This window comes from Mustela nivalis (genome assembly GCF_964662115.1).
Source record: "Mustela nivalis genome assembly, chromosome: 7".
Lineage (NCBI taxonomy): Eukaryota > Metazoa > Chordata > Mammalia > Carnivora > Mustelidae > Mustela > Mustela nivalis.
In genome coordinates, this window is record NC_139026.1 from 86,689,235 (window position 1) to 86,700,261 (window position 11,027).

The 11,027-nt window shown below is 41.5% G+C and overlaps 2 protein-coding genes across 2 annotated transcripts; one reads left to right on the forward strand and one right to left on the reverse strand.

Annotated features, from left to right (window-relative positions):
* Nucleotides 1-566: 566 nt before the first annotated feature.
* OR5BS1 (olfactory receptor family 5 subfamily BS member 1) lies at nucleotides 567-3,656 on the forward strand (the record flags this gene model as incomplete). The annotated part of the gene is made up of 2 exons (XM_082742466.1): nucleotides 567-1,339; nucleotides 3,494-3,656. 2 exons carry the CDS (start codon nucleotides 567-569, stop codon nucleotides 3,654-3,656), a joined length of 936 nt encoding a protein of 311 aa, XP_082598592.1.
* A 4,270-nt stretch (nucleotides 3,657-7,926) lies between these two features.
* Nucleotides 7,927-10,012, reverse strand: LALBA (lactalbumin alpha). The gene is made up of 4 exons (XM_082741105.1): nucleotides 9,860-10,012; nucleotides 9,394-9,552; nucleotides 8,857-8,932; nucleotides 7,927-8,258 (listed from the first exon to the last, which is right to left on the reverse strand). Exons 1-4 carry the CDS (start codon nucleotides 9,990-9,992, stop codon nucleotides 8,198-8,200), a joined length of 429 nt encoding a protein of 142 aa, XP_082597231.1. The 5' UTR covers nucleotides 9,993-10,012; the 3' UTR covers nucleotides 7,927-8,197.
* Nucleotides 10,013-11,027: the final 1,015 nt, after the last annotated feature.

The window sequence follows — 11,027 nt, forward strand, 5'->3', positions numbered from 1 at the left end:
AACTGGAATGGACTTTAGAACCATCTAGTTTTCCCATTTATTTTTTAAAAATGAGAACTTCAAGTGACTTACCATTGAACTTACCGTGACAGGGAAAGGTCTTGCACTGTCACTAGGTATCACTATACCCCTATCAACCATTCATTCATTACAGTCGGTCAACCAGATAGTCAGCCAAAATATTCAGCACTTGTTCACTGTGCCAGTCAGCTCTCCTGTGGTTTGAGCTCAATTCCTTTTGGAACTGGAGAATAGCAACTTCTCAGTGTTCTGAAGTCTGTTCCTGTTCCAGTCTAATCCCTGTTCTCTTCTCTTTCCTTTCTAGGTCAAATTGTCTACATTATTCTCTTCCACCTTCTCCACCTTGGCCAATAGCTTCCTGCCCTGAGCCAAGAAGGACTAATCAGGTCTGACATGACAAGGGTGTGGCTGCGACACAACCTGTTCTGGATCAGCCATGAAGCTTTACTCCCAATGCCTCATCCCCAGGCATGCTCCGAGACTGATAACCCATGTGATAATTCTTTTCCCTTCTTGTCCCTCTGAAAGGAGAACTTAAATGCTCCATGGAAGTTGACAACACAACCACAGTCACGACATTTGTCCTCCTAGGACTGTCCAACAACCCTCAGGTCCAGGCTGTGCTCTTTGTACTCCTCCTGGGAATTTACCTACTGACCCTGATGGGGAACCTGACAATGCTGCTGGTGATCAGAACTGATTCTCATCTCCACACGCCCATGTACTTCTTCCTGAGTCACCTCTCCTTCATGGATGCTTTCTATTCCTCAGTCATTGTGCCTAAACTGCTAGAGAACCTTCTTTCCAAGTGGAAGACTATATCCCCCCTTGAATGTTTCACCCAGATCTCCTTGGTCATATTTTCCGGAGCCACTGAAGCTTGCCTCCTTTCAGTCATGGCCTATGACCGGTTCCAGGCTGTGTGCCACCCACTGTTGTATGTGGTGGCTATGAACAAAAAGGTATGTATTGGCCTGGTGGGAACATCATGGGCCATAGGAATGGGAACTAGCCTGGTTAACAGCATCCTTCTGGCTCAGCAGCACTTCTGTGGCCCCAATCTTGTCCGCAGTTTTGCCTGCGAGCTTCCCCCAGTGCTCCTGCTGACCTGTTCTGACCCTTACATTAGTGTTGTCTCCATCCTGACCACCATAGCAGTCCTTGGCTTTGGCACTCTTGTACTATTGCTGGGCTCCTACACTCGTATCATCATGACAGCCCTGGGAATCAACTCTTCGATGGGTCGGAGCAAGATCTTTTCCACCTGCTCTTCTCATTTTCTTGTGGTCACCATCTTTTATGGTTCAGGAGTTTTCAGGTATGTCATACTATAACCACCTAAATGTAAATGTAGGATATCACTTGCCCTTAACTGGCCTTGGTCTTCCAAAGTAGCAGGAAAATGACTGTACTGGAATTCAGAAAGCCTGGTTTCTAGTTCTGGCTCTCCTGAGGACTAGCTGTGTGAGTTATAAAAAAAAAAAAAAAATCCATTTTCTTTCTCAGGTCTTAATTGTCTATCTCTGAAAGATGAGCTTATACAAGGACTAGAGATTTTCTACTTTATTAACTTATGATTAGTACCTCTCAAAAGGAAATCAGAGAGCCCTTGGTAGATTTTTATTCAGTGCTAACCCAAAACAATAAAACATATCATTCTTGAAAGAGATGACATTGTTTTTCCTACTGGAAGATGATATCTCTGAAGCTTATTTAAAACTATTTCTTTAGGCACCTACAGTACACCAGCTTCTTTTAAATGCTCAAGCTCAATTTTAGTATGGAACATACTACAAGAGAAATATTATTAACTCCACTTTCAGGTAAGGCACCTAAGTTTCAAGAGTAACCAGGTAATTTCTCCAAAGTCCCAGAACAAGTTAGTAATGGAGCCATAGTATAAACCAAGTCTCACTGACTTAAAACATCATACTCTTTCTTACCATACTTCTCTCAAACATAAACAACTCTAGCTGACAAGTCCTCACTTACTAGGAGCAGAATAATTAATGACCCATAGTGTCTACTAGTGAACTGGAGATAGATTTATACAAATTGCTCTGTAATTTTCTTACCTGTTTGTTACTTGAAAAGAAGGCAGGTGTGGAAAAGGAGCTCACCTGACTCTGTAGACAAATCTTTCTTTCTCTGTATCTCATTTTTCTCATATGCCATAAGGAGACACTAAGATTGCTCCTACCTACTTCACAGAAATGTTAACAGGGATAAATTAGATGAAGAAAAATGACAGTAAAATGAATATTTTTTTCATTTTTTTAAGATTTTATTTATTTATTTGACCAAGAGAGAGAGACAGCAAGAGAGTGAACACAGGTGGGGGAGTGGGAGAGAGTGAAGCAGGCTTCTCGCCGGCAGGGAACCCGATGTGGGGCTCAATCCCAGGACCCCAGGATCATGACCTGAGCCGAAGGTAGATGCTTAACTACTGAGCCATCCAGGTGCCCCTGAATATCTTTTTAAATAGAGCACAGCAGAATCTACAAGGAATATTCCAATGATGATGACCTGTTGAAAAAAAAATTAATGCTTCTTTGGGAAGTACTCCCAGTGAGACTCAACAAAATGCAGCCCAAAACTTAACCTTATTATTTTGGATTCAAATCTTGTGCTTAAAACATGTTTATCTTCCACTCTATTTATCAAGTTTAGCTTCTTTTCTAAGCCGAAGAAAAATGTACTTAAAAGGAAAAATGTTTTGGGTGCCTGGGTGGCTCAGTGGGTTAAAGCCTCTTGCCTGCAGCTTGGGTCATGATCCCAGGGTCCTGGAATCGAGTCCCACGTGAAGCTCTCTGCTCAGTGGGGAGTCTGCTTCCCCTCCTCTCTCTCTGCCTGCCTCTCTGCCTACTTATAATCTCTGTCTGTCAAATAAATAAATAAAATTTTTAAAAAAAATTTTTTTAAAAAAGGACAAATGTTTTGTTCCACTAGCATTATATAAAATAACATGCTCTGACTGAAGGTAATTCCCAGAGCCATAAATGTTGAGAACAATGACAGCATTATTAGAATGAACATCTACTTTGGCAAGAAACAATCCTCATAAGATGAAAACATACAATTATATATACAGGGAAAAGAAGAGGGGAAAAAATCCTTACATCTTTATCATAACTATTAAGAAAAAATGTTTTGAAGACTATGAAGTACTAGAGAAATGCATGAAATTATTATTAGTCTTATTCAAGCTTGCGGCACTTGATGTGCTACAGAACTTTCTTTTTTCTCAGGGCAGCTCTTGGAAGATAAGATAACTCATGTTTGGAGACAATTAAAGATAGAAATGACTGCCATCTCACTGATCACACAGTCATATCTAAATGCTGCTACCACTGCTAGTTGATTCAGCTCTAAGGACTCTGCAGAGTGTCTGGTATGGGATGGACCATGGCTACCAATATACTGTGGCCATTGTTCTGACCTCAGTTTACTTCTTTGTGCCAATCCCTTCAAGGTACATGACCCCAGCATCTGGCTCAGCCCTGGAGCAAGTACTCTCTATGCAGTACAGTGTGGTGACCCCACTGCTAAACCCCCTCATCTACAGTCTCAAGAACCAGGAAGTGAAGGCAGCTCTCAGGAGGGTGTTCACCAGGAAGCCCAGGCTTACCTTCTAACCCAGCTCCACTGCATCCTCGTAACAGGAGAAAGAGTTGTGCAACAGAAAAGGAGGCAGGAAGAGCTATCACCAGCTATCTCAATGGTCTTTATTTTCTAAAAGAGAAGTATTATTTCCTCTGAACCCAGTATCCTCTCCCAATGAAGTGAGATAGGAAAACCTCCATGGAGCATATGACATCTATCCACAGGGGGCTGGTCACCACTCGAAAAAATTCTCACAAAAAGTGTATGGAGGATCCAAACACAAAAGACAAAAAGCACAACTACCTTATGACCCAGTAATCCCACTTCTGGGTACTTATTCAAAGGAAATTATATCTTGATGTCAGAGGAAAGTAGCACGGAGGAGAAAATGGGAGATAAAGGGAGAAAGAGAATCCATATTGTTGGGCACCATTCTGAGTCTTCTTCAGACAGAGCTCCATGAAAGGGGTGTATGGGCCTCCCCACCACTCACCTGAGCCTGAACAGCTTAAGATCCTGCCTAGTTCAAGTCTTGTTCCAGGCCTAGGGAGGGAGGAGGAGTTGGAGAAAAGAAAAAGAATTCGCTGTTGTCATCCTAGCTACCTTTCAGCTCCCACACACGTTCTCAAGAAGAGAACAACACTTTCCTGTCCTGCTTCTACCCAAGGCCAAGAGGCTTGCATCAGTCAAGACTACTTCCACGCTAGCTCTCTGGCTTCTCTCTGCTCTTGATCCTCTGATCTTCAGGCTAAAGTACTCTCTGAAAATAAATTTCTTGTCAGTTTGCTCTAGCAAATTCCTCTTCAGATTACAGCCTCATATATGATACACTCACAGGTGACTTTTCCTGGTCTTTTCTGCAGAATGTAGGCTGGAGCGATGGGACTGGGCTCAAGTCCCAGCCTTAGTTGCATTCTGTTCTGGCCACTTGTTGAAGCAGGTTCCTTATATTTCCAGAGCATTTGCCTTCCTGAGAGGTAACTAAGACAGGGTAATAAGAACTAGATATGTGAGCTCATTGGGAGGAATGGCCATCTCATGCTCCCTTCTCACACATACCCATACAAAGGGGTCACTCCTAAAACCTGTAGAATTGAGTAAGTCCGTTGGACCCATAATTAGGAAGGGAAAGAATGTAATTCTCCTGGGCAATGCATCACATTGTGTTTAAATTCACACTAAAATCATGTCTTGAATACCAATTTATTTCCTGAGTGTTTCTTTTCATTAAGTATGGGGAAGGATGGCCTCCCACCCCTATGATGGCCCTACAGGTCCCTAAACAGGCCATAGAGACTTCATTGGGGAACTTCTGGTCTCTGAAACAAGAGAAGTATGGTCTGACTGCCTAAAGCCCCAGCAGGTATAGGAATGCAAGGCATGTACTCAGCTATATTAGACATCTAAGAAAGGCAGGAAGAAGACAGGAAGTAGAAGATAACTCACCTAATTAAAAAATGTGGTAATTTATTTTTTCTTCATATTTTCATTTAAATACCATTAGTTAACATACAGTGTAACATTAGTTTCAGGTGTAGAATTTAGTGATTCATCACTTATGTATAACACCCAGTGCTCATCACATATTCCACCCTTAACCCATCACCCATCCCTCCACCCATCTCCTCTCCAGTAACCCTCAGTTTGTTTGCTCTAGTTAAGAGTCTGTTTCCTAGTTAGCCTCTCTCTTTTTGTCCCCCATAGGTTCATCTGTTTTATTTCTTAAATTCCGCATATGAAAGAAATCACGTGGTCTTTCTTTGTCTTTCTCTGACTGACTTATTTCCCTCAGCATAATATTCTCTAGCTCCATCCACATCATTGCATATCGTAAGACTTCATTCTTTTTTGTGGTTGAGTCATATTCCGTCATGTCTATGTATATATCACATCTTCTTTATCCATTCATCAGTCAATCAATAAACATCAGGACTCTTTCCATAATTTGGCTATTATTGATAATGCTGCTATAAACAGAGGAATGCATGTATCCCTTTGAATTAGTATTTTTGTATCCTTTGGGTAAATACCTGGTACAACTGCTGGATCATAGGGTGGTTCTATTTTTAATTTTTGAGGAACCTCCATATTATTTTCCACAGTATCTTTGCCAGTTTGCATTCCTACCAACAGTGCAAGAGGGTTCCCCTTTCTCTGCAACCTCGCCAATACCTGTTGTTTCCTGTGTTGTTAATATTAGCCATTCTGACAGGTGTGTGGTGGCGTCTCATCATTGCTTTGATTTGTATTTCCCTGATGATGAGTGATGTTGAGCATCTTTTCATGTCTCTGCTAGGCATCTGTACAAAAACGTGTACTTTATTTTCTTTCTTTAAAGATTTTATTTATTTATTTGAGAGAGAGTAAGACAGATAGCAATGAGTGGGGGAGAGGGAAGGAAAGAAGGGAGAGGAAGAAGCAGACTCCCCACTGAGCAGGGAGCCCACTGCGGCACAAAATCCCAGGACCTTGTGATCATGACCTGAGCTGAAGGCAGACACTTAACTGACTAAGCCACTCATGTGCCCAGAAATGTGGCACTTCAAATTGGAGTTTTGGAATTCTGGATTGTCAAAGCAGGAAGATATATATATATAGATATATCTATATCTATATATATATATATATATCTTATATATATATAAGATAGATAGGTATATATATATCTCCACCTAAACTAAGACCTCCTTTTAAGACAAAGAAATCAAAGCACAAAGGACAGAGATGAGATGCCTAGGTTTGTACCATTAACAAGTAGCAAAAACAGACTTTAGGACTCAAATCTCCTGACTTGCCTCCTTTCACATTTCTCATAATCATTAAGAAAAATCTCCCTTTAAAAATAAGTAAAGCAGGGACACTTAGTTGGTTCAGTCAGTAGAGCAGGTGACTCTTGATTGTGAGTTCAATCCCCATGTTAAGTGTAGAGATTACTTAAAAGTAAATTTTTTTTTAAAGTAGCAAGGAGGAGTAATGGAGCGCAGGTTTCAAACCAAAAGGCCCAGGTGTTCAGATTTTTCTTTTTTTTTTAAGATTTTTATTTATTTATTTGACAGACAGAGACCACAAGTAGGCAGAGAGGCAGGGAGAGTGAGGAGGAAGTAGGCTCCCCGCTGAGCAAAGACCCTGACATGGGGCTCAATCCCAGGACCCTGAGATCATGACCTGAGCTGAAGGCAGAGGCTTTAACCCACTGAGCCACCCCGGTGTCCCTGTTCAGATTTTTCAATTGCTGAGCTGACTGTAAGGGTCCTGTGATCTTCTCACAACACTTTGTAAAGGATATTTCCTTATCTCAAGAGTAAGGAAATCCCTCAATCCATTCAAGTCACCCATTTCAGATTCTTGGTGCCCCTGTCTTTACTGTCCTTCTCCCACCCATCTCCATCAGGCAAAATCCAGCACATCCTTCAAAACCAACTTAACTGCCACTCCTTTCATGAATCCTTCCTTGATCTCTTTTTCCCACATCAACCCCCCAATATAAAGTATCTTTTCTTTTATGAATGCTTGAAGAATATTTATTTATTTATTTAAGTTTTTTTTATTTTCAGCATAACAGTATTCATTATTTTTGCACCACACCCAGTGCTTCATGCAATCCATGCCCTCTATAATACCCACCACCTGGCTCCCCCAACCTCTCACGCCCCGCTGCTTCAAACCCCTCAGATTGTTTTTCAGAGTCCATAGTCTCTCATGATTCACCTCCCCTTTCAATTTCCCCCAACTCCCTTCTCCTCTCTAACTCCCCATATCCTCCATGCTATTTGTTATGCTTCACAAATAAGTGAAACCATATGATAATTGACTCTCTCTGCTTGACTTATTTCACTCAGCATAATCTCTTCCAGTCCTGTCCATGTTGCTACAAAAGTTGGGTATTCATCCTTTCTGATGGAGGCATAATACTCCATAGTGTATATGGACCACATCTTCCTTATCCATTCGTCCGTTGAAGGGCATCTTGCTTCTTTCTTGAAGAATATTTCTAATCTCTCTCATGAGAGAGAGATTATAATTATTTATCAATATTTATCTTATCTTTCCTGCTAGTCCTTGAGGGAAGAGACCCTTTGCCAATTTTTGACTCCCTTTATAGTTCCTTGAATGTGCTAGATGATCAATAATTTTGTTGAATTGAATTGGTACAGAAAATAACCCCCATCTTTCTGTTCAGCCTATTTCCTCTGGTGGTGGTGGAAGGTGACTGGAAGGTGACTATGACTTAAGCTTCAGTGTCCACCCACTCGCACTATTTCCTCCTTCTCCTCCCTCTGGAAGAAAATACAGTCAGCCACACAAAACCAGGCCCTTTATTCAAGACAGAGGTGGAATCCATTGTTGTAGTAAAGGTGCCATCAGAGGGCAATGAGCAAGGGTCAAAAGTCCAGTGTACAGTCATGCATCTCTGGAGAACAGTCCTCAGGTGTTCAATGGTGTCACGATAGGGTTCAGGACTCAGAGACAAATCAGCTTCAGGGGGGGGAAGAAAGAAGCAAATTCAGGCAGCCTTAGGGAGGAGACATTCTAGGAACATACAGAAGGCAGAAGTAGCAATGACAGCAGGCACTCACAACTTCTCACAGTGCCACTGTTCCAGCTTCTCAGAGCAGAGTGGTTTATGGGCCAACCTGATAATGGAAAAGAAGACAGGACAAGTTGGCTGACTGGATCTTAGCTTAAACTTCCATCTAGCTTTACCCCCAGGAGGGCCAAAGTGGAAGAGTATAGATGAAAATTAGAGAAAGACATTCTTAGCCAGAAGGCAAGGGAAATTGAGCCACCTAGTGGGTTAAGGTCCAGTTTTAAGACTTCAAGAAAATTGTAGGGCTGGAAAAGCCATGCAAATGGTATCAAGGGCTTGTTTCGGGGTCTAAGACTAAACCAGCAGAAATAGATGTCCATGTCCATGTGAAGGGAGTCCTAGGTCTCCGCCCTCTATTCCCTATGCTTATTAGGAATATTGCTAAAGAGGAGTGGCATTAGGGAGGCTTGGTAAATTGGGGATCTGAGTCTGCTTGATGAGTCCTGTTTTGGAAACTACCCTCTAGATTAAATGGCCAGGAAATAGAGATTATATATAGATAGATAATATCTATCTATCTATATATATATATATATATATATATATATATATATAGAAAGAGAGATAAATAGAGACAGCAGTGCTGCACTAAAGGAGTGAGAAAAAGAAGCGAAGGGATAAGTAGAAAATAGAATGGGATTCACCAGTAGTCGATTCCTTCCTTGTTCAGAATCTTCTTAGCACAAGTCATGTCATCAGTAAGGTCATCATCCAGGAACTCTGGCAGGAGTTACAAAGACAGGAATGTGAGAACTAAGTATTACCCAGAAAGATAATGAGTTCCCTCTTCCCTGGATTTACTAAGTCTGGTCCTTCTCGGAACTGGACACTTACGCTTGTTGCCTTCCTATATGAAAAAGCCAATACAGTAAGGTCCCCCACCCAGATAAGGACTCTCTTCACTTCTCTTGGGTGTCTTCAGAAGAATTATCAACTTCATCAACTCTGAAAATGCAGGGTATAAAACTTCAAGATATACAGACAGCTAAAATCCTCTACTTCAGGGGACTGCCTGGAGCTCTAGTGAACATGAAAATTCTAATAGACTTTTATTCAGTACTGTCAAGTCAGGCCCCACAGTTGTAGGCAGTGTAGCCAGAGGTGCTCTTGATACCAAACATGAGATTAGCCCAGAGGTAGGCTCTGGGAAAACAGAGGAACAGGATAAAAGGGCTACTCACTGTCACATGAGATGTTACAGATGTTCCTTGACTGAAGGATCTTGTTGTCCTTGCACCAAACTTTATTGTTGATCTGGAAGAGTCCATATTCTGTGCTGCCATTGTTATTGACTATGGTTTGTGTATCATAGCCACTGGAATGAAATATAGTACAGATCCCTGAGGGGAAAATGAGAGAGAGGTAATACAGAGATGTCCAGGCACGCATTTATAACATAAATGAGGACCTGTATTACCAGACGTAGAAAGGCTCTCTAGCCAATCTCCAAAATATGGCAAAGCACAAAGTATCTTGATGAGATGAAGGATTTCAAAAAGGATCAGACAATAAGAGAAAAGGAAGATATATTAATAAATGTAATAAAAGAGTAGACACATAAGCACATAAGAGGATTATTAGATAATTGAATAAAAGTGAAGAGGAAAAAGAGAAGAATGGGATAAAATGAAACAGCAGAGAACTCACATTCAGGCAAGGCAATGCCTCCAAAGCCATCCATGTCTTTCAGAACCTGGGACAGCTCACATTTAGTAAATTGCTTTGCCTGGATGGCAGGAAACATGATGCCAACCAGGAGCAGAGAGATAAAGGACATCATTTCGGCTACCCCCAAGAACCTAAAATGGGGTGTCACACAGCTTCACCTCCTTTTATTTGTGAAGAAAGCCTCAGGGGCCCTGGCACCAAGCCCTACATCCAGGAAGAAGATGAAGAGAGACTACTTATGCCAACACAGAAACACTGAGCCTGCCAGCTTCCTTCCCATACTTTTACCCCATTTTTCCTTCTCCTCCCCTAATCTCTAATCCATACAGGTATTGTTTTCTGACCAGAGTTTCAATCATGATTCTATTCCCATTTGGCTTTGTTTGTACTTTTGTTTCTTGTAGATTTGGTTCTAGGAAGCAGGATGCCCCCAGCCTACTTCAGGAACAAAGAAAGCCTCAGGAGTAATATAAATGAAGCAATCAGAAAATAAAATAAGGGTCCATAGCCAAAACCCCCTTCCCTCTAGTGCCCTACAGAATATGAAAAAGGAGTGTATATCATTACATGCCATGGTCCCAGGATCAGAATTTGGTTGGCACTTGTCCAATCAACCCAGGCATGGAACAAAGCCCAAGAAGAGTCCCTTGAGGTGGTGGTTCATGGCTGGGAGCTCAGGAATAGAGATAGTCTACAGCAACATAGACTGCAAGAATCAGATATAACTTGGATCCAGTTCCTCATACTTAGGAAAACAGAATTTGAAAAGTATGTTTGATAGTATCTAGCTATCCTATGAGCTATTATCAGATTCTCCACCCCTAACCACCACGACCACTAAATAGCCAGATACTACATTGGTGTTAATTAAGACATTATGTAAATCCAAATCTAACTTGTAGATTTGTTCATGGGTATGGAAACTTATAGACAGCCTCAGAGTTGGCCCCAGAAGGTTAAAAATAGAGTAACCCAAGCTAGTAGGAAGATAAGACTTTGAACACTTTAAGATTGGGCTAGGATATATCTGGGGCCTATAAAACAAGATTCTGGATCTGAGCTTTTCAGTGCCCTTGAGCAAGTAGAGTTAAGGGTACTAGTTCTGAATAATTACTCCACCTTGCTGGCATCAAGCTTCATGTCATGA